This window comes from Indicator indicator, chromosome 20 (assembly GCF_027791375.1).
Source record: "Indicator indicator isolate 239-I01 chromosome 20, UM_Iind_1.1, whole genome shotgun sequence".
Taxonomy (NCBI): Eukaryota; Metazoa; Chordata; class Aves; order Piciformes; family Indicatoridae; genus Indicator; species Indicator indicator.
The window spans coordinates 12,453,254-12,477,005 of NC_072029.1; the positions used below are offsets into that span (position 1 = coordinate 12,453,254).

The following is a 23,752-nucleotide window of genomic DNA, read 5'->3' on the forward strand; positions in this document are numbered from 1 at the left end:
CATGTTTTAAATTAGATTTCTGTAATGGTATTAAATACAATTGATAACTGGCTGTATTTGTCATTTAACTCTGTGGCATTAGTTTAGCTGTGCCATGTCAGCAGCTATTTCAGCAGAGAAGCCCAGCATAGAGCAGGAGGGATTGCTCCTTTTGGTGCAATCAGGTTATGTCAGTTGTGAAACTCTGCCACAGCCCGAGCTCACCTGAGAGACTTGTGTTCCCTCCCCTCCAGGCAGCACAAGCCATTGTACAGCTTCATGGAGAACTACTTCACGGGGTGGATCCAAGTAAATGTTCACCTTTTAAGGTGTTTTTTTTCCTGTGGTTGGATGAGGCTTGTGCCATATATCAGCTTGCTGAGCAACATGACTGCAATCAGGAGAGTGCAAGTGGAAAACAGCATAGATGGCCGTGAAGCTGGGGACAGGCAGCACCGTGGATACGCTGATGCAAATCAGTATAAGTTGGTGTGGGGTGGCACTTTCAGCGAGGAAAGGAACAACAGTGGTGAGGTGAAAGAAGAAAAATGCTAATAAACCCCCAAAGTAAGCACACGGGGAAAACAGCACAAGGCATAGAATGAGTACCAAACTCACAGAATGAATATCAAACTCTGCTATATATAGATGAATATGCCCATGTATTAATTTAATTACATTTTTACTGAATGCAAATAATAGTATTTAAGTTATTGATACATAATTTAGTTTGTAGAAGTTTTTTTCTACTTTACCTCCCTGCAAAGTATTTTCAGTACTCCAGGAAGGCATCTTGAGTAGCAAATCATAGAATCAACCAGGTTGGAAGAGACCTCCAAGATCATCCAGTCCAACCTATCACCCAGCCCTAAGCAATCAACCAGACCATGGCACTAAGTGCCTCATCCAGTCTCCTCTTGAACGTCTCCAGTGATGGTGACTCCACCACCTCCCTGGGCAGCCCATTCCAATGGGCCATCACCCTCTCTGTGAAGAACTTCCTCCTAACATCCAGCCTATACCTCTTGATGTATAGGCACAACTTGAGACTGTGTCTTCTTGTTCTGCTGCTAGTTGCCTGGGAGAAGAGACCAACCCCCACCTGGCTACAACCTCCCCTCAGGTAGTTGTAGACAGCAATGAGGTCACCCCGAGCCTCCTCTTCTCCAGGCTAAACACCCCCAGCTCCCCCAGCCTCTCCTCAGAGGGTTTGTGTTCCAGACCCCTCACCATGCCCTACTCTGGACATGTTCTAGTACCTCAACATCTCTCTTAAATTGAGGAGCCCAGAACTGGACACAATACTCAAGGTGTGGCCTAACCAGTGCTGAGTACAGGGGGAGAATAACCTACACCTTGTCCTGCTGGCTACACTATTCCTGAGCCAGGCCAGGATGCCATTGGCCTTCCTGGCCACCTGGGCACACTGCTGGCTCATGTTCAGCCTACTATCAACCAGCACCCCCAGGTCCCTTTCTGCCTGGCTGCTCTCCAGCCACTCTGTCCCCAGCCTGTAGCGCTGCTTGGGGTTGTTGTGGCCAAAGTGTAGAACCTTGCACTTAGCCTTGTTAAATTTCATCCCATTGGCCTCTGCCCACCCATCCAGCCTGTCCAGGTCCCTCTGCAGGGCCCTTCTACCCTCCAACAGATCATCACCTGCTCCTAACTTGGTGTCATCTGCAAACTTACTGATGATGGACTCAATTCCTTCATCTACATCATCAATAAAGATATTGAATAGGATAGGGCCCAGCACTGATCCCTGGGGGACACCACTAGTGACTGGCCACCAACCAGATGTGGCACCGTTCACCTTCACTCTCTGGGCCCAGCCCTCCAGCCAGTTCTTGACCCATTTCCGAGTGAATCTGTCCAAACCACGAGCTGCCAGCTTTGCCAGGAGCTTCTTGTGGCAGACAGTGTCAAAGGCTTTGCTGAAGTCCAGGCAGACTACATCCACAGCCTTCACCAGCCGGGTAACCTGATCATAAAAGCAGATCAGGTTGGTCAGGCAGGACCTGCCCCTCCTGAATCCACGCTGGCTGGGCCTGATCCCTTGACCATCCTGTAGGTTCTGTGTGATTGTACTCAGGATGACCTGTTCCATAACCTTGCCTGGCACCTGCAAAGGTTTGACCTAAATGACACATATTCTTGCAACTTTATTCCATCTGCAGTGGCTACGCTGACACTGAGCCGGCTGCTGAGGCCCTGCACAGCTGGCAGCTACACCGCATGCGCTTGCAAGTGGCATCTCCCCAGGAACGGCTTGGCGTGACTGCCCCGTTTCCAGCCCGCATACAGCCCCAAACTAAAGTCCTCGTCTGAGCAGCGTCCTGGTAATTCGGACTCTGAAGGAATCCCTTGGGCTTCAAGCACCCTCTACTTCTGCAGAGGTGTCACAACAAAGGCACGGGCCTGGCACACTCTGTGGCAAGCCCCGCGGGTGTTCCGCGGCGAGCTCAACTGAGACGCTGCGGGCCCCGCCGCCAGCCTTCCTCATCCGTCAGGAATCGCCCCTCCCTGGCACTTCCGAGAGGAGCCCAACTCCGGGCTCCCCCTGGAGGCGGTGATCCCCGGTCAGGGGCAGATCTGGCACCCGGAAGGACCTTACTTGCTTGCTCGCCCAGAGCATCTCCTAGGCTTGGCTTCGTCCGTACCCCTCTCCTCCTCCGCCGTCAGCATAGATGCTTTCCGTACCGCAGCCCCGCCGCCCAACCCTGCCTGCAGACAGGCCTGCCCGGGAGGACGCTTTGCCCCTCACCCCCCGCCTCCTCCTGTAGCTAGTGGTTTGATCCTGCACACCACATATCCGGGAAACGGGTGCTAGGAGACCCGGTTATGAGGCGGCGGCTGCGCGGGGGTGGAAGGAAGAGGCAACCCGGAAGCCCTACCACCGCCAGCCGCTTCCGGGCCAGCTCCGGTCCCGGTCACTACCGGCGGTAGGGGGCGGCCATTTTCCCGAGAAGTGGAGCTGCGGGGCCCTCTTGCTGGCGGCGGCGGCGGCGCCTGACAGGCGGGCACGGCTTCTGCGTCTGAGCTGGTGGAGCGGGAGAGGCGCCTGTGGCTGCCGCCGCCGCCGCCGTCGTCCCCGCCGGGAGGATGTTTTCCTTCTCAACCGTGCAGCCTCAGGTGAGGGGACCGGCGGCGGGCCCGGGGCAGTGCGCAGTTCGCCTCGCTTGAGACCCTGTCTCCAGCGGGCAGCGGTCTGGGGCTCGTTTCGTGTCCGGGTAGAGACAGTGAGGCTGGGCGGAGGCACCTGGGAGGCTAAGGGAATTGCGGGCGTCGGCTGGAGGAGCCGAGGTCCTGGCTGCCACGTTTTCCGGCTTTGGAGAGCGTCGCTCGGGTGTGAGCGAGCGAGCTGCGGGGAGGCGAGTCGCGGCGGCACCGAGCGTGGCAGCGTGCCGAGAGACCCGTGGGGGCTACACTGCCCTGGGATTCTCACCTAGGGAAAAAGTATACAGGGAGCGGGGAGAGGAAGGTACGGAAAAAGCTTGTAAAATCCCTAGCAAAGTAACCTAGTAACCTAGCACTTTTTAGTATCATTTAATATCAGAAGCCGGGGTGGTGGGGGTCGTTTATTGCTGCTCAAGTGAAATTGTGGTGTTCGTTGTCAGAGGTTCTTTGTGTAAACCAAACAGAAATAATTTAGAAGAGTTAGTGAGGGAAACACCCGCAGTTGTTTCTTACGTAGAACCAGGCTGGCCGCAATCAGGAAGGCATCTTGTATTAGATAACGAGGCTGATGGGACTTGTGGGGTTTGTGGACTTCGATCCAAACCAGTGGGCATTAGTATGTGATATTGGTGTTCCACAGTGGGATTTGATAGTCCTTTCCGGATGTGCAGGATGTGTTAATTGCTTTTGTTAGTGACAGGGACGTTAGTGATGGTATTTTTAGGAATGTGTCACTCCACCTTTTCATGGTGGGAAAGTGAAGAAAGCTTAGTGGATGAGATGCTGGCTTTGACCTGTGAAGGCTTTATAGTTTTACCACAAATTCCCAGAGTTTAATTACAACTTTGAACAATTAATTTGAGTTAGTTTTCATGTCTCCCAGCACTGTCTCTCTTGCTCTTCTGTCTAGTCAAGACAGAAATGGAAGTTCTTGTGGAAGGACTTTGGCAGAGGCTTGATCGGGTGCAATCAGATACTGTTCCAGCAGCCAGTTGCGTCCCAACTCTCTTCCCTAGCCATGTGTAATGACACTGAGATGTTTTGGGAATTCTAAAATTATTCGTTCCCAGTGTTCACAGTAGTCATAGTCATGTGCCAGATAAGGAGTCCTGATGTGGTGCACCTGGGCTTCTGTACACGATTGTTGAGGTGGTGTCACTGGGGTGGTGGTAAATTGTTGTGATTCAATGCTGTTCAGAAGCAGCCACTGAGCTTTCTGTTCAAGTTGATTCAAGGGGAAGCAACGTGGTGAGATTTGTTGCTTGCATATCTGTCCAGGGATAATCTAGAAGTCGACCACTACATAAAGTACCTCAGTTACCATTCTTTTATCTGTTTATGTTGTTTAGAGAATGTTCTCTTCTGTGGCTATGTTGTGAAGTCTTATCAGAACGGTGATCCTTGTTTTGTCTTGGTGGACACGAAGACAGGTTCAGTGTTATTTTAAGTAAACAGTTCGTACAAGGAAGAGAATGTCTATGAATGAGAATAACTATAAACAGTTTTTAAACATTTTGAGAGATATCAACTTGCAGACTTTTCAGTGCAGAAGTCATTAACTATTGGTTTTCCTCTCTTTTTTTCTCCCCATATTGCTTGTTTTTTCTGGGTTTTGGGCATTTTATTGCTTTTTGAGGAAAAAAAAATACCTATTTGGAATGTAAGTTAACAGACTGTGATGGGAGCCTGGCGACAACAAGGGAAAAGATTTTTATTCCCAAAGTTTTGTATTTTATTTGCATGAAATAATTGTTAGGTTTGTAAAATTTGTCAGAAGAGAGCAACAGTCTTTACTGTTCAGTTGTCTAGTTGCAACAGCACAGATCTAACACTGCAAACAACTGATGAAAGAAACCTAAACCCAACAAAATATTCTGGAGAAAGTATGAAGTGTAGTAGCAATTTTGTTTCCCTGCTGTTTCTGCTAAGAACAATGTTAAGAATTTGCTTGTCGTTACTATTTTTGTGTAACTAAACGTTGTCATAAGTGCAATTTGAGGGCAGTCTTCGAGTCTCCTGAGTGTTGATAATCTGTACCTACTTCTGTTTGCAGTTCTAGTGATTATTTTCTTGAAAATCAGGAAAAGGAGCCTCTTTTTTTTTTTCTTCCTTCCAAGCTTTGTGAGCTTCCAGTCTGTCATGCATACTTAAACTTTCTTTTTTTTTTAAAGTAGAGGTACCACCTAACATTGGTGTTGAAGCTAAGTTTGTGTGTTTTAGTATGAAGTCAGTTAAAAGGCAATGTACAGTATACACAATCATAAGCCAGGACTTGGAATGGAGATCTGTTTAAATAGATAAAGCAAATTTTAATGTATGTTTTTCCCCTTCCTAGGCTACTGTTCCTCTGAGTCACCTTATCAATGCCTTTCATTCACCAAAAAACTCCACTACTTCTGCCAGCACAGCATCTGTACAACCTGTCCAGAGGGACACATCCCCAGAACATGATCCTCAGAAGAGCGAGGTACTAAAAACTCTTTGGAAAAAGTGGTGCTTTGCTTTTAACTGAATCAAATCTGAATAATATCACTTTAATTGAATCTAATAATTGACTTGTTTTATAAAATAACATGACTAAACAGAATGTTAACACTTAAAATGCAACTTTTTGACAGAACTTCAGTCAGCCAGTGATTTGGTAGTGAGGATTCCACAAAAATACATTATTTTATTAAAAAGAAAAAAAGCTAGTATTTGTCTCATTAGTAATTTGCAAATGAGGGAATTTGTTTTCAGTTTGAACTTCTTTAGGTATGCCCTTTCATTCATTTAACTTAATTTAGATTTTTTTCAGTCCAGACTGTGAAATACAGATGCTGTATCAAGCCAGAAAGTTAATTCAGTTGTTCTTAATTTTTTTTCCCCTAAGGTAATCTTAAGTAACTTTTGAACCTTTATATCTATTTTGCAGTCTGTATTTAGTTTAAGAGATCTGGGATTGTCTGACTTGAAGGCTAATCAGTTCAAAGAACTGGTGAACAGGTTGCTTCCTGGCTACGGTGCAGAAAACAAAGTCTCTTCTCAGTGGCACACATCCTACATCTCTGCTGAGTCCTTCTTTGAAAATAAGCATGGTATGTTTCAGAGTAAAGTGCTTATGAGTATTGATAAGAGTTGAACATGGTTTTCTTTAGTTCAAAACTAATCTCTTGTGTCATAGATAACTTGTGGATAAAAAAAATCTTCAGTGAAAAGAGTTTTAATGTCCCTTGTTATTGCATACAGGCTCTCTCTAGAGTTGTGCTGTAAAATTTTAGAAAATCCAACACATATTTTTTGAACTGTTTCTTCATATTTGAAGTTGACTGCTTTTAAACTTGTCTGAGCTCAGCTGTAGTGCAAGTGTACTGTCTCTTAATGATAAACCATGGCCAGGAATTTTTTCACCAGTTTGTTTCACCAAGTAGAAGAAATTAGATTTTGCTAATCCAGTATATCAGAGTCATGAACATCTCTCATTTACATTCCTTTTTTGCTTGAAGCGACATTATGTAAGAAGGTTAATTAGAAAAGAGTTCAGGGTGGCAAACTTGTAACAGTCCTTATAGAGCATTTAATTGCTGACATAAACCAAGAGTGGTTCCTTACAGTTAAAGGTGTTTTGTGGGGATTGGTCTAAAATCCAGGAAGCAAGGCCATTGTAGATGCTTTAGAATGTGTTAGAAAAAGAAGCATATAGCTGACTTTGAGGTGCTGCCCTTACAGTATTGCAGCTGGGAGAAAGTGTTAAGAGTATTAACTTGGGGCTGCTGTTAGAGAAGTATTGAATTGCGTTGTGAGGTGAGAGATAAAAATATTAGCCCAGAGGCAGTTTCCTGAATGTAGAGACTAAAAGCTTCCATGGCTTTGATAGATGAACATGGAAGCTCATCGGACTGGTTGTTGCATTCACAGCTGAGAGGGCAAGGTTATAGGTGTAAAACTGCCACAGGCAAAGGAGGTGTTAAATCTTCAAGCACTTTTGGTGTAGGTGATGGTGTTACTATTGATGTGTCTGTTGTGCATATACTTGTGCATAAAGTGAGGAGAGATTTGTATTTTTTAAACCAGTGTGTTCACAGTTATGTTGTATTAGGCTAGCCAATAGACAGTGCTGTGGAAGGTAGTGGAATATACAGCATTGTGGAATGAAGAGTTAATTTTTTTCCTCCTTCCCATAGTTCCTCAGTATTTCTGTTGTTAGCTTGTAAGCTAATTTTACAATCACATAATGTAAAAAAAAAAATTCTGTCCTAGATGTATCTTAGTGATAACTTTTTCAGAATATGTAAAATAAAACACCCCCCACATTTTTGTGATGACATTAGCTTCTGAGTTACTATGGAAGAGAACCTCATTTTTTTTTTTCCTCTCCTTCCCCACATCTTAGACGTTTCTTAAATAATTCTTACCTGCTAAAGAAGGATGAGTTGTTTGAGCCTTTGGTAACTAAACAACAGACGAATGATGGTCCTCTTGTCTCCCAGTCTAGAGCATGCTAGAAATAGTATCTGCTAAGAACATTTTCAGTGTGATGCTTATTTGTTTATTGTTTCTGTATTGCATGGGGACTGTGCAGTTAAGTAGACTTAATACAGTTTGAAATGTTTGAAGACATTATACATAGTCTGGTGAGCAATCTATTCTTTAATGCCTTTGAATGATGGATTGAATACTGGTCTTTCAGCTTTGTGAAAGTCTTTGGATTCCTGAACAGTCTAGATAACTTCATTCAGCTCTGTACAGATGTGCAGAGTTCCCCTCCTAGATACAGCTTCAAATTTGAGCTTCTGGCTACCATTGTGTTTTGAAAGCTCTTAGCAGAAAAAATTCTGCTATATTGCAAAGCACCTGACGTAGCAAAGAAGTTAACTGTCTTTGTACTGGTAGTGGTTAACTTGGTTAATTACAGATAGAATTGATACTTAACAATGAGGAAAGAACCTATGCAATAAGAAGTGATATGTAGTTGTCTTTTAATATGTGGTGTACTTACACTTTGCTGTTTCTTTTTACAGGTTTTGTGGATGTTTTCAGTGCTTTACGCTCATCTTGTTTGTACAGGCAGCATCCTAATCCCCTCCACAATTTCTGTGCAGATGTGCGGTGTTGGCCAGGTATAAACCAATAAACCACACTGGTTTTATCCTCTATAATATCTTTTTTGTCACAGGAAAGTTTTTTTTACTTTTGTCTTGGAGGTGTCACTCAGGAAATAATGGCAAACTTCCAGGAGGAATTTTATATTGTTATTAACACTTCAAAATCATTAAGTTAATTTTGCATTTCAGTAGTATGTTTCCAGAATTAAGTTAGTAAACATGGTGGAGCTGTAGACTGTTGTTCAAAGATGTTGTTTTTTGTGGATCATATTCTGAAAAGATGATAGCTGGCTGACTACTTTTGAATCAAGAAATACGTTGAATCAAGATTTCAGCCAGATGAACTTTCTAAGGGGTTTGGCGACTGATTTAAACTACTTCTGGATGTATCCTGGGTAACAACAGGGCTGCATTAGCAAAAACCTAATTAGGAGCTCAAGGAGTTCAGGCATTGTCCTCTGTTCAGTTCTTCTGATGCTGCATCTGAATACTGTGTCTGGCTTTGTGTCTCATGGTTGACAGAGAGATGCTGACAAAATGGAGATAGCCCAGTGATGCGCCACAAGGAAGGGTTCAGATCTGCAAGCATTTAATGTACAGAGGAAGCTGAGGGATCTGAGGTTAAAAAGTGAGCTGAAAGGAGGGCAGGAAATGATCTAATTGCTACTGGAGCCATATTAATTACCCTTCTCTTGCATGTCTTGGAGAAGAGGTAACAGAAGAAAAAGCAAAGGAAATTCTAGCTGGAAAATATTCACAATGAGAATAGCGAAGTTCTGAAGCATTGTCTGGAGATGTGCTGTGTTTTCGACACTGAGCTAAAAGAGGTCCAGATTAACTGTCATGTTAAGTTGAATCTGCTGGTCAAATTTTGAAGTTTAAACCTGTTTAGAGCAGAGGTTTGACTGGATCACCTCTAGAAGTTCCTTTTATTTGGTACTGTTCCATGATAACAGAAGGCTTAGTTAAAACTAATTGTCTGGTATTGGTGATTATTTTGAAGCATAGCAATGAAAGGAGGTGAGTGTTCCTGGCTTTTCTCATCTCCATTGCAAGGTTTCCAATTCACTTTCTCCTGGGGGTATGTTGGGCAGATCATACTCAGTTTAATCACCATACTCTTTCTTCATATAATAGCTTCTGAAATTTCTTGGGCCTCTCTTTTTAAGCAGTTGTAATGGATGTTTTTTAACTTATTTATTGTTACTACTTTCAGTTTACATCCAGTCACGGAACTTCAAGACTTTGAGATCAAGAGCAAGACGTCTGCAGTCATCATCTGAACAACTCACAGAGACAAGAAATTCACTTTCATCTCTTTTGAAGGTAAATATGAGTAACACTGTGAAGTTGTTTTGGGCTTATTCAGGCCTTATCTTTATCTTGAATCAAACTTCACAATTTACCAAGGGTGTTTTGTTTTCACTAGCTTGAAAAATGTCTTAAATCTAGAATCACAGAATCATAGAGTGGGCTGGGCTGGAAGTCCTCCCCACAGTCAGCAGGGACATCCCTAACTAGACCAGGCTGCTCAGGGCCTTGTCGAGCCTCACATTGAATATTTCCAGGGAAGTGGCCTCAACCACCTCCCTGGGCAACCTGTTTCAGTGTTCCACTACCCTCATAGTAAAGAACTTGGCCTAACATCCAATCTAAATCTTTTCTTCTCCAGCTTAATGTCATTGCCCTTAGTACACTGCCAGCCTTTGTAAACAGACTTTTCCTCGTCTTGTTGTAGTCCCCTTCAGATACTGGAAGGCTGCTATTAGGCCTCCCTGGAGTCTCCTCTTTTCCAGGCTGAGCAACCCCAATTCCCTCAGCCTGTCCTTGTAGCAGAGGTGCTCCAGCCCCTTGAAAATTCTTGTGGCACTCCTCTGGACCCACTCCATCAGGTCCGTGTTCTAGCTATATTGAGGGCTCCAGACCTGGAAGTTGAGCTCATAACAACACGTCAGTTTTCTTACTTACCACAAATTTATTTCATATGTCATCCACATAAAGATTACTTGAAATTTTTAGGAAAGTAGTTTGAGAATATAAAAATGATTTTAAACTCTAGAAATACTATTCTGGTTTTGTGGCTTTGTTAAAAATAGCTTGGAGTCAAAGTAAGTAAGGTAGTCATGTATCAAAATTTAGTGTATACTAACACTACTGTGGAACATATTTTAGGGCTTTATCCTCAGGAAGCGGAGATTTGATGTTGAAAACTTGGATACATTAATGAAAACTAAAAACATCCCAGAGGCACACCAGGATGCTTTTAAAACTGGTTTTGCAGAAGGTTTTTTGAAAGCACAGGTATTCCTGCAAAAAACACTTGGTAAGTTGTTTTAGTTCCTGTATCTTGTCTTTGCATTCAAAAAGTTATGTAAGCCCATATTAAAACTTTTTTGTTGTTTTCTTTTACAGATTCCTTAAGAAGATCACGTTTGCTTTCTTTCTTTCTCTTTGTTCTCTGTTTTTATCTTGCTATATATTCATCATTTTTACCTGGGAAAGGTTCCTTTTCTGATGCTGGTAGGTTAACTTTTTTTTTTCCCTCCCCTCGTGCTGTTTCACTTGTGTTGTTTCATCCAGCAGGGTTAGCACAAACTAAATGTGTTTTCACGATTGTTTTAGGATAATACTCCAAACTACTAATGAAAGAGGCTGTAGCCAAAGCAAAAATTAACTTTTCAGGCAATAGTGTGATAAAATGTTTATGGAGACAATGTTGTGTATTAGTATAATTTGGGGAAAACAGCTGCATGGAGCCAAGCAGAGAACTCAGACTGTTCACCTATTAAGTATTTGTCTTTGAATTTAGAGGATGTATTATTTAGATCAGCAGTAGGCAACATGGTTTTATTTATAGCTATGTGTGTATCTGTATCGGTATAAATATACTTAAAATAAAAATTACATATGATACAGTTATATAGTATTATATATGTTTAATATATTACATTATACAATATTATATAATACTATATTTATATTTATTTATACTTTATTGTAGTGACATTTATAGTGGCTTAGGTACTTGTATGGCTAAATTGTCATCTTGAGAAATCTGTTGGAGATTGTGTAAATGATCAAAGAGTGAGCTAAAATAAATGGAGAAGTTCAGTGTCATACGAAGTTATGACCTGAGAGAGAACTTCTGGATTTTTGTACCTGATTTGGATGCAAGGCTTTCTGTACTACAATGACTAAAAAGTGTTTACATCACTGAATTAATTGCAGATATTTTGAAGGTTGGGGTTTTTTTTTTAAGTAACTGTTGTTCTTGCTGGACACTTGTAAATGGAAACATGCCCTTTTAAAAGGGCAGGTGTAAAGTTAGTAGCATAATGGTATGCGTTCAAGTGCAGAGTTCAAGTGCAGTGACTTCATGTGTAAACTTGTTGTGTAAATTTGTTGTTCATCATCTGCTGTTTGCTATTAGTACGCTTTCGAACATCGAGTATCTTTGATGCCGCAGTTGACCCCATCCAGCTGAAAAATGTCACCTTTGAACATGTGAAAGGGGTAAGTTCAAAAGTAAAGCATGTCTGAGTCCTTGCTTAGCTAGTCACTGTGAGCCTGCAGAATGTCATCTTCTCTTCAAGAAAGTTCTTTGTATGAACCAAAGCTACCCCAAATTCAAGGAGGGTTTTAACCACTCTTCTCTATTCTGTGTCTTCTTCTTGACTCACTTTTTAAAGTCTAGAACAGCAGAAGGCATGACATGAGTATTTATGTTATTCTTGCAGGATATATTATTGCAGAAATTGGTCAGTGCAAGAAAATGGTAATGCCATTTGATCATGTCTCTCTCAGTGCCATCTCCTTTGGTTATCTGATACGGGGACAGGAGATGCAGAGATTCTCAGAAAGAAGTGGGCGTGTCACTGCTGATGGGATCGCTTTATTTTGTTCTGTTCATCTGATCTTTGACTGTCAGTGGCCAAAGGAGGACTTTGCCCCTCTCCTTCCCCTTGGACAAATAGATAAAATTAATCACTTTTTAACTAATCAGGCTAATATCTTGATGTAGAATTTTTGATTCTATATTTATCTTGTTAGTCAGATCTGGTCTTGAACTGTTCACTTATTCCTTCAGCATTGTTAACTTCAGTATTTACTGATTTTTATGAACAGTTACAGCATACAGGTTGAAACTCATGGACACTTGGTATCCACACATACTGTGGTACACTGTTACCTCCTCTTTCTGTTGTGTGTTTTTAATCAATACTGAATTAGAGACTTAGTCTCTAATAGAAAACACCTACCAAAAAAAATACAGTGTTTTATAAATGCTTAGTTGTATTTTGTGACATGTTTTAATGTGTAGGTTGAAGAAGCTAAACAGGAATTGCAGGAAGTTGTGGAATTTCTGAAAAACCCACATAAATTTACTGTACTGGGCGGTAAACTTCCAAAAGGTAAGAATCATTGCTTCAGCAGAAGTGCAAATTGTGTGTGGCTGTGACTTTTTTTAGCTTCAGTTTATACTGAATGACTGATTTACAGACCCCTTTTTGAATATTTCTTTTTTTCACCTTTAGGGAATCAAAAAGTGTATGACCAAAATGGTCATATACTGATTAAATACTGCTGCTGTATTTAGTTTGTATCTTGGGAAAGTAGTGACATAATGTTAGATGGAGGTGGTGGATTTCCTTATTTAAAATACATGAGGAACAAATGAATCTTCAAAGACAGTTGTGAAAGCTTCTTTCGTAAAGGACACCCTTAAATGAGGTCCTTGGGTGTGGGGGAGCAGAGGTTAATGTGGTTGTGTTGCATGCTTCCTGTCTTACTTTCAGTTCTCCATATGTATAGATTAGTCATTACTGCCTAGCCCTCAAAGAGAAGAAGCCACCTCCCTGGGGGTGTTCAAAGCCAGCTTGAATGAGGCCTTGAGCAACCAAGTCTAATTGAGAGGTGTCCCTGCCCATAACAGGGAGGTTGGAGTAGATCATCTCTAAGGTCCATTCCAACCGAAGCCATTCTATGAAGCAAAGATACCTGTGTGTATCTTAGATTTGGTAGAAAATCAATAATTTGAATTGAAGTAGTTATGTTAGGTCAGCAATAATATCAGAGGTAATGAGCTATGACAGTGCAGAGCAGTGGGCTGTAGATTGCAGGCAAAAAGCCTTTCAGAAATCAAACCTGTGTTTGGAATTGTTAACAGACTCATTTACTGGGCTAAGAATTGGCATTTCTTTAAAGTCCCAAGGAAACCTTTTAGAGATGAGGTACTGAACTATAAAAATTCTTCTGCTTCATCACTGCCATGTATCATAGTATTAAAAATACACTGATAAAGTTCTGTATAATTGATGTTAATGCTTCTTGGGGTAGAACTTTATGTGGCCCAGAGATTTTTTTGGGTCTGCTTTGTTCCCCCTCCCTCCCCCTGCCTTTTAAACTGTCTCCATGGGGATGTATTCTTTTAAAGTTAGTATCTTGCTGTCACCAAATTTTTAAATGCTGTTGTGCCTTTTCTCATTTGATATAGACAAATCATGTAAGTTTGGTCTTGAACACTTATCCAAAGTAATGCAAAAATGTCTAAAAAAGAAGCAAATGAATATGTTGGTGTGAGACAAAACTTGATGTGCCTTCCTTAGCTGTTGATCTAATATACAGCAGCTTTTTATCTTGTAAGACACAGATATTTATGTGACTGAACTCTTGAAAGACCTTTATTTCTTCCCTGTGACTTTTCCAGCACCTTGCAGTGCTTGCTAGCTGCCTTAGTTCAGAAACAAATGTTTTCCTTTAGAAGGATGATTAAGCTTGGTCATGGTAGAAGGCCAGGTGAATCTGAAGTGCATAAACCGGACAAGTCTGTTTCCTGTTAGTGCTTTACAGAGTTTCATTACTTGGAATAATTCACTTAAAAGTTCCGCTTTCAGAAACAGCTAGGAGACTGTCAGTTTGTAGAAGATACTGTTAGGGATTCAGTTCACTGCTAAGCCCAGCAGTGATTTTTGTACAATACTCCTACAAAAAGTCTTTCAAGCTGTCTTTGTGTTAGCAACTTCATTTACAGAGTTAACAACTGATACTTCTTTGAAATCCCAAGTAAACCACCTTAGTGTAAGACTTCTGTTGCTTTCATGGTCCCACAGATTTTGGTAGTTGTTTAAATAGAGGTCAGTGTGTATCTACATCTGTTACAGGAAGCTTCTTCAGACAGCAAGTAGCAAGCAGTGCCTGAAGGGGGTTGTTAACAGCTTTTTGAAACACGGTGCACGAAAGCAGCAGTACCTGTAAAAGAAGACTGTGTGGGGTTATCGTTTGGGTTTCTTTTGTTTGTCTTTTTAGGTATTTTGTTAGTTGGGCCACCTGGTACTGGTAAAACTCTTCTTGCACGGGCTGTAGCTGGTGAAGCTGATGTTCCATTTTATTATGCATCTGGATCAGAGTTTGATGAGATGTTTGTTGGCGTAGGAGCAAGCCGCATCCGAAGCCTGTTCCGTAAGTGAAAGATTTGTGCTTTTGAAATCTTTTCAAATGCCAGATGAAGCGTTGAGTGTTGTCTGCAAGTTTTGATTAGGTATCATTCTAGTTACTGGAAAACAGTAGTGTATGAGGCTAATAAATAAAGCTTTAGTTGTGTAGGCAGAACTCCGTGACCATCAGTTAGCTGCAGAATCTTGTGAGTTGTCAGACACAATTACACCAAATTCTCACTGATGTTGCAGCACTCCCAGAGAGAATAGAAGTAATTTAATTAGAAGTGTCATGCTCTGTAAACTAAATGGAACATTCTAAATGATAATTTGCTTACTGTTGTATGTAAGTTTGAATGAAATTGTAATTTAAGATGAAAATAGCATTAACCTTCTCAATTATATCCCTGATGTTTTTATATATTTTTTTTAATTGTTCTGAATTAGAGGTTTATGGCATGACAGTGCAGCACTAAGCTGAGATTTCCTTACTCACACCCATCAACAGGCCCCAAATAAAAGGCATTGTAATGAAGTTTACATAATCAATGTTTAGGTTGTTAACTTTGACAGGAGTGTGGCCAGCAGGTCAAGAAAGGTGATTCTTCCCCTTTGCTCTGCTCTTGCCAGATCCCCACCTTGAATACTGCATCCAGTTCTGGTGTCCCCAGCATAAGCACAATGCAAAGCTGTTGGAGCAAGTCCAGAGGAAGGCCACAAAGATGATGCAAGGGTTGGAACACCTCTGCTATGAGCTTAGGCTGAGGGAGCTGGCGTTGTTCATCCTGGAGAGGAGAAAACTCTAAGGGGATCCTTAGAGCTGCCTTCCAGTACCTGAAGGGATCTACAGGAAGGCTGGAGAGGGATTTTTCATAAGGGTTTCTAGTGATAGGACAAGGGGGAATGGTTTTAAGCTGAGGGAGAGTAGAGTTAGACTGGATCTTAGGAAGCTCTTCAATATGAGAGTGGTGAGACTCTGAAACAGGTTGCCAAGCTAGGTTGTGGATGTCCCCTCCCTGGAGCTGTTCAAGGCCAGGTTGGATGAGGCGTCCCTGTCCATGGCAGGGAGGTTGGAGTAGATGATCTCTAAGGTCCCTTTCAACCTAAGCCATCCTAAGATTCTCTGAAGAGCCTTTCTGTTTGCAGTATGCTAATGAATATTATCAGGGGAGAGAGGAGTCCAAATTCTCTCTTAAATGCAAGATCACTGGTTATACAGGCATACACAGTGTATAGAGGAGATCACATTTGTAGAAGAAATGTGACTGGCTTCACCTGGAAAGGATGCAAATTGTAATGTGTTGTACTTTAAAATGTGCCTTTCCTCCAGAGGGCTGCTGAAGTGTCAATGGCTCATTTGTATGTTAATCTTACAGACAGGACTAGTTGGGTGAGACGAGTCACATCCTGGTGTGCTTGTACCAGTCAACGGTCTTAAAATTTATTGCTGCATTTTTATGTTGTGTTTTGAATACCTGTAAACTTGGGAATCCTAAAGGACAGACACTGTCTGTTGCTGGGTGTGACTGAAGTGTCCTTCTGCTTTTCTTCTCACAGGGGAAGCCAAAGCAAATGCTCCATGTGTTATATTTATTGATGAGTTGGACTCTGTTGGTGGGAAGAGAATTGAATCTCCAATGCATCCCTATTCAAGACAGACCATTAATCAACTTCTTGCTGAAATGGATGGGTAAATATGTGGATCCTGAGGGCACAGAAGGGGCTTGACTGACTGGTATTTTGAATATTTGGGTGGGGTTTTTTTTTTTTTCCTTTTCTTTGACAGTTTTTATTTTATTTTATTTTTTCCTAATACTTTTAAGGATATAAATTTAAGATGCTTTTGTGACTTTTTGGTGCTGCCAACACTAAATAATAAAGAAGCTTTTAAGTTGTAGCAGGACAATAGCTGGAAAATTTTTGCATTTCTCAGGTTATTTTTAGGCTGGCTCTATATCTACAGGAAGAAGCTCAAATCTGAAATCAGGGCACATCTTTAACCACTTACTGAGTTAAATGTCATTCTTGGATCATGTGTGGGGTTTGATAACATGTTTTTAACTGGCTAGTTGAGGTCTTCCAAAGTAAATAGTTACTGAAGGTCTCAAAAAAACATCTTTCTCACCCTTTTTTCCTTACAGCTTTAAGCCTAATGAAGGAGTTGTTATTATTGGTGCAACAAACTTCCCTGAGGCATTAGATAAGTGAGTATCATGTATTGATTATTTTTATAGAGCATGTATAAAATAAAAAAGTGAAACTAAAAAGCCCAAATCCCAAAATATCATCAAAATTACTTGTGATAATCTTCAGGTATTACAGTGCTATGGCTGGATTTTTACCCTCTTAAAAGGGATGTTTATTGACCAATTTTTAGCATTTGAAAGGTTGTTGAGTTAAATATGGAGAAATAAATTCCATGCTTCTAAGCATCAAAAAGTTATGGAAGTTTCTGTACTTAAACTGAGCAGTTGCATGCCTTGCTCACAATGCAAAACTTTAAACCCTTTCAAATGAGTTGGTAATAAACATATTTTACCTGTATTTTTACAAATAGATAAGCAAAATATATTCTTTGCAGCTGTGCAGCAGACCTAGATGTCTTCAGAAATCTCAGATAGGTTTTTGTTCCTCATGTATGGTGGCAGCAGTTTACTGCAGCATTTTTAAGTCAATGTCTTAAACTCTCTTTTTTTTTCCTTAGTGCTTTAATACGTCCTGGTCGCTTTGATATGCAAGTTACTGTTCCTAAGCCTGATGTAAGAGGTCGTACAGAAATTCTGAAGTGGTACCTTAATAAAATAAAGTATGATCCATGTAAGTAAATACTTCACTGCAACAGTTTTTATACTGGATCAGCCCACTCGTGGATTAGTCCTTTCTTCCATCAGCAGTTGTGGTTTACCATGTTCCTCAGTAAAGAACACAGAAATCGTCTAGAATGCAGTGCTCTGGCAGTGTTCTGAGGCACTGTTTCTGTCTTGTCCCCACAGCTCATAGTTTTAAGAACTAGGCTTGGTTTCTTCTAAAGTAGCAATTTATTTAACGTGTTCTTTTTAGTAGAACACGATTCTTGATTATAATTCATTCATTTATTGGTATTTCCTCCTGATACAAGCCTTTTCAGGAGCAATATGAACACTAATGGCAAGCTTATTTGTGTTTTCCCACAGCTGTTGATCCAGAAATAATTGCCCGAGGCACAGTAGGATTTTCTGGAGCAGAGCTTGAGAATCTTGTAAATCAAGCTGCCTTAAAGGCAGCTGTGGATGGAAAAGATATGGTAACCATGAAAGAGCTGGAGTTCTCCAAGGACAAAATTCTAATGGGTAGGATTTTATTATAAAGACATACAGATGTGGTACAGTACAAAGGGCTTTTCTTGTGTGATTAGAACTTCTACAGAAAAAAAAGGCTTTTATACTGCTGTTTTGGTTTGCTGGGGTTTTTCTTTGGTTCTTGTTGTTGTTTCTAAAGCAATAAGTCTCTTGTTAGTTAATTCTGAAGATACCCTTTTGAGACCAGAGAGTAGTATGTAGATCTAGTATGGAATACATTCTGTGAAACTTGGTACTTTTTAAAGTCAAACCCACAGAGGCTTAATTTCTCACCATTCCCATACTTATTCCTGTAGGAAAGCAGAGAATAAATAACCAGCCACCTGAAACTTCTGTTTAACTAACTTGTCATGTGTTACACAAACATCTGAGACATACACACTAAAAATGGAGGGAAGAAATGGACTTTTCTGATACTTAGACTGCATTTTAAATCTGTTCCTTTATAAGCAGTGTGTGGGTAGATTATTTGGAGGTCAATTTTAGACTTTAAAATCCTGCTCGTAAACATTTTGCATTTAATCAGTGTCAATTCTGCTTGCATGCTGTTCCTCAGCTACTTTGTGCTCTGTTTGAGTGATGTAGTGTGTGGATTGTGGCAGTCAGGTGTATGAAAACTTTGTTTGATGTTCCTTTGTTTAAGGACCTGAACGTAGAAGTGTAGAAATTGATGAGAAAAACAAAACCATCACTGCCTACCATGAATCTGGCCATGCTATCATTGCCTATTATACCAAGGATGCAATGCCAATCAACAAGGCCACCATCATGACACGAGGAACAACACTGGGACATGTGAGTATTCCTAGAATTTTATGTTGGTTTGGCATTGTTGGAATTTGCCAACAGTGCTATTTGTTGTAGTTCTGTTAATGCATGTTGTATGTTGACATGGTTGTGAGCAGTCTCTTGGAAAACTCTGCTAGTCTTCTTTGTGTGAGAGAAAGCTCTGTGCCTTCATTGGGAAATGAAATAGCAGATGCTGGAGTAGTAGCTCACATACACGAGGAAAGACATGTAAATATGTTTGGTTCTTCTGCAGTTAGAATAATAGCCAGCAGAAAAACTTTGAAGACTGAGGACTGGAAAGCAGAAGCATTGCTCTATTGTACTTTTAACACAGACAGCCTTTATCAAGTTGTTCTTTGTCCAGTGTGAATTTTTCTAAACCTAATTGCTTGCCCACCTTCTTTCTAGCATAGATGCACCTAAGCTTTTCTGCTTTAACTGCTGAGCATTTGAACAGAAGAATTATTTCTATTAGGTCTGTTTCTGTTGAACTGTATCCAAGTTAAGATGTTCAGTTAAAGAAAACTATTGGCCTGAATCCTCTAGGCAAGTTGGTCCATGTCCAGTACAATAAGTGGAGAGAATAGGTTGTTCTTTCTTCTGGTGGTAGGTTTAAGTTGCCAGGTTGGATGAGGCCTTGAGTGACCTGGTCTAGTGGAAGGTGCCTCTGCCCATGGTAGGGGGCTTGGAAATTAAATGATCTTTAGGGTCCCTTCCAACCTAAACCATTCTATGAATCTGAATTGTAATGTGGTCTGCATAGCCTGTAGGAGTCTATTTCAGCTGGTAGACTAAGCACCTTCAGACACACTTGATGGGTGCATAGAAGAGGCCCAGAGCATCTGAATTGTTTCATAAAAGCCTTTATGTCTGCTTTGGATATAAACAAGAATACTTGTCAGGTTATTTCAGTGTTCTAGGTTCAGTTACCTGACCATAGTTCTGTATCTTACAGGTATCTTTGCTCCCAGAAAATGACCGATGGAGTGAAACTAGGTCGCAGTTGCTCGCACAGATGGATGTCTCTATGGGAGGAAGAGTAGCAGAAGAGCTCATATTTGGGAGTGATCACATCACAACAGGTCAGCTTGATGGGGTAGTTAGACCAACTTCTGATCCAAGTTTGTGGACTGGCACATTTAACTTGGTTTCAATAACCTAATTTAAATCTCTTTGCTGTGTAGGTGCTTCCAGTGATTTTGACAATGCCACTAAAATTGCAAAACTGATGGTGACTAGATTTGGAATGAGCGAGAAGGTAGTGTCCTCAGTCCTTGAATATTGATACAGTGCAAAGCAACGTTGTTCTGTGCTGTAACTAAGTGCCTGTTTGGCTGTCTGATCACAAGAGGCTAAGTAGTTCTGGCCCAGAAAAAACAAGCCTGTCCCTGCTATGGAAGACTCAGCTAGGAAACCTGTATATTTGAAGGCTTAATTTTGGAATTGAGGATAATTTGGGATTTGGCAGGGGTGACAGCATTGCCTTTTCTAGACTTCTGAGAAATGTATTTAGTCATCTTTATTACTCAGTAAGTGTTGGTAGTGTAGAGGTTTTATTTCTTGAAATAAGCAAACATTATGAGACTCTCTTCTGTGACCTGTTGCAAAAGGTCATATATGAGCAGACTTCTTGTTTTGCTTTCTTTGCAATCACTTCAGCAAATGCTTGATTAATGATGTCGCTTGTTTGCACATAGGAGCAATAGGTGATGAACCTTTTACAGTGTTTTGTGTGTATTACTGCACCAGTGGCAAGATAAAGCTGTTGTTTTGTTGTTGTTGTTTAGCTTGGTGTTATGACCTATACTGATACGGGGAAAGTTAGCCCTGAAACTCAGTCTGCAATTGAGCAGGAAGTACGATCACTTCTGCGGGTAAGATTCTCTTCCCCTCCACTCTGCTTCCTTTATTTTGGGATGACTTTGACCATCAGGCTTACTTGATTGTTCAGTTTGGTTCAGAATGCACACTGGTGAGAATGCACAGGGGATGAAAGTATCCCCAAGCATTTAATGTACCTGCAACTTGGAATCTCTGCATATCCAAACTGGTTTTGTGATCATCATGCATAAGTAGTGAGAAACAAGTTAGTGGTGTTGGGGTCTTGAGTAACACTTCCTCTGACAGTTGGTCAGGATTTGTGTTTTGCCTATTCAATTCATAGGAAGAAAAAAAGTATGGCTGTAAATTGTTTTAGAACAGACCTGAGTGTTTTGTGTTACTCCCACATTTTGTAACTTGCAGCTATATCATTTTGTACAGAATGACAGGAGAGGCTGTATCTGATCAGAGCTGCCTTGTCCAGCATCCTGTTCCTCACTGGGTTCAGCATCCCAGGCTTAGGGACGTTTGTAACATTTAATATTCACAGAACTTCCAGACCCCTGTGGTGGCAATCTGAAGTAGTGCAGCAGGGCCACCAGAATTATTTATGTTGTAACACTTGAATGATGAACACTTTGTAGCTGTTTTGGAACTGACTTGGTCATGTAAGAACCACCTGTGTAGAACTGAAGGTTAAATTGAAGCTTGTCACACTGGCAATCTGCATCTGGCTGCACCAACTTGTAACTTGTTGGGTAGCTTTCAGCTTTCTAAAGACACACAGTATTTCAACAGTTCTAGAAGCTTTTGCCAACTTGATTCTTTGAAGGAACATTCCTTTAATGCTGTAGCACTGCAAAGGGCGAATCAAATACAGCTCACTGAAGCAGCAGCATCTCAAATCTAGCGAGTCTTTCCTAAGTCATATGTGAAAATACTGAGGGTTGTCTGTTTGTTTCAAGCTGTGTTTACCTCAAAACAAATTTTAAAGGGGAATCTTGATGTTGTTTATGTTCTAAAGTCTTAAAATCTCCTTCTACCTTTTTTTTTTTTTTTAAATTAGGACTCTTATGAGCGAGCAAAGAACATCCTGAAGACTCATGCAAAAGAACACAAGAATTTAGCAGAAGCTTTATTGAAATACGAGACTTTGGATGCCAAAGAAATCCAAATCGTTCTGGAGGGAAAAAAGCTAGAAGTAAGATGATAACTTCTGGGTGCAGTAACTGATAATTGGAAGAATGTGCATCTAGCAATGCAGTAGTCTTACACAGCATAGCCTTTTTTCCCTTCCTGATGTGTGTATGGCATTAGTGACACTTTAATATGATTCTGTCTCCTGTGAGCTTCTGTTACTCATCTCTTTGTTGTGTCTCATCAGAGTAAGACACATGAAATAAAGCAAGTTCCTCATCCTCTGCTCCCTATACTCTTCCCACAAGAAGTTATTCAGAAGGATAAATCTCAGGGTTGAATTCAGCATTTTTAGTCAGATGTTTTGAAGCTGAGAAGAAAAAGATGGCTGGTATGTTCTGGCATAGCTTCCTGGGTCATGCTGCTGTGTGCTTGAAGTGATACCCCAGCATGTGCTGTGGAGAGTGACAGTGATGTGTGAAGCACTAGTGTGTAGTCCAACTAATGCTCAGACTCTGAAGCTAGAAATCACTTTTTAAAAGCTTCTCCTTTAGATGTGTAACAGAACAGCTCTAAGAACTGAGTGGCCACACAGCACCTCTCTGCTAAAGGGGAGTTGTGGGAGCTCCATGCTAGATAAAAACGTTAGTGATTGTGTTCTCAGTTCTCTTGGGGTTAAAATACACACATGGATGGCTAGGAGAGAAATCTTCATGCAAAATCAACAGGCTAAACATGTCTAAGCCTCTTTGGACCATGTTTTGGGTGGAACTGTGGCAGAGATCCTCAGAGAAATATTTGTGACTTCTGACTGCTGCTGCCAGGATTCTTATATATTTTTTTTCTTACTGCAGTAAATGGCAGGCAGTGCTTTGATGGCAGTGTTTTTATACTGCTGGAGATTCTACAGCACTAGTTCCTACTGTGTATGGGTGTTTGATAATCCAACAGGTAATTTCTCCACAAAAGGTGATACTGCTTACTAAAGAGGAGCTCAGAAAATGTTTGAAGCATGTGTTGTTTCAAATAACATTCCCAGTTCTGTTCTATGTAGAAGGAGGGGAAATAAAAAACTTTTTATTTTAGTCCTTATAGAAACCTGTGAAAATTCTAAGGTAATAAGAAAAGGGTTTTGAAAACTAAAGCAGTTTCAAATCAGGTGGAAGTTACTGTTAGCCAGTGTTCTTCTGATCTCATGGAAGTGACCTGTAAGAATATCACAGCTTGATCATAATCTTTCTGCATAATTAAATGTAAATTCCTGGGGCTATGAACTTGTGTTGCAGAAAGGGCCTTTACTAGTGTGCTGCTGTTGAAGGTGATCACACTTGAAGATCAAACAGTTGAGCTGGTGCCAATCAGTGTGATTGGCAGTTGGTAGCACAGTTACAGCTAGAGTAGCATAGTGGTTTAGAGTTTTGAGTGTAATGCTTGATTATAACCTCCTTTTTAAGGAAGAGCACGTGATTTTTTTTCCCTTTCAAATCCAAGATAAACTTTCTCTTCGCCTGTTTCTGTCAGCTTCCTAGAGTGCCATCCCAGTGTATCATGGGAGCACTTCCAAATGTTCTAAACCAGTATACCAAATGCCTAGGCTGACTAGTTACAGCTCTCCATGTATTTTAGGAATATGCCAGCAGAAGCAGAAACATGCTGCATGTTTGGCATCTGGTTTGGAGTAATAAAGGTTCATTTTAATTATGCATATTGGGTTTTCTTTTTTTTTATTCACTGCAAATTGCTACATGCTGTAATACCAAGTTCCCTACCATGTAAATTGAGGTGTACAAACAATTAAACTTGTAAATAAATTTAAGAATGATGGCAAAATGGCACTTTCTGTAATTAAAGTGCTAGGGAATGTTCTTCTTAGAAATACAGACCTTTGTCAATTGCTGCTGCAGTAGCCTGCCCTGGAGCAGGACCCATGGAGCCCACACTGGAGCAGGTTTGCTAGCAGTACTTGCAACCCTGCTGGGGACTCATGCTGGAG

At 41.0% G+C, this 23,752-nt stretch overlaps 1 protein-coding gene across 2 annotated transcripts; it reads left to right on the plus strand.

Annotated features, from left to right (window-relative positions):
• The first annotated feature begins 3,080 nt into the window (after positions 1–3,080).
• Positions 3,081–23,567, plus strand: YME1L1 (YME1 like 1 ATPase). 2 transcript variants are annotated; one of them, XM_054389929.1, is made up of 19 exons: positions 3,081–3,111; positions 5,492–5,623; positions 6,071–6,233; positions 8,157–8,255; positions 9,457–9,566; positions 10,413–10,563; positions 10,653–10,742; positions 11,671–11,753; positions 12,562–12,652; positions 14,547–14,699; positions 16,232–16,364; positions 16,816–16,878; positions 17,379–17,491; positions 17,848–18,003; positions 18,656–18,807; positions 19,757–19,883; positions 19,986–20,059; positions 20,589–20,675; positions 21,689–23,567. In XM_054389929.1, exons 1-19 carry the CDS (start codon positions 3,082–3,084, stop codon positions 21,830–21,832), a joined length of 2,151 nt encoding a protein of 716 aa, XP_054245904.1. In that variant the 5' UTR covers position 3,081; the 3' UTR covers positions 21,833–23,567. The 2 variants fall into 2 exon arrangements, with proteins under 2 accessions (XP_054245904.1, XP_054245905.1); XM_054389930.1 differs by lacking the exon at positions 8,157–8,255.
• Positions 23,568–23,752: the final 185 nt, after the last annotated feature.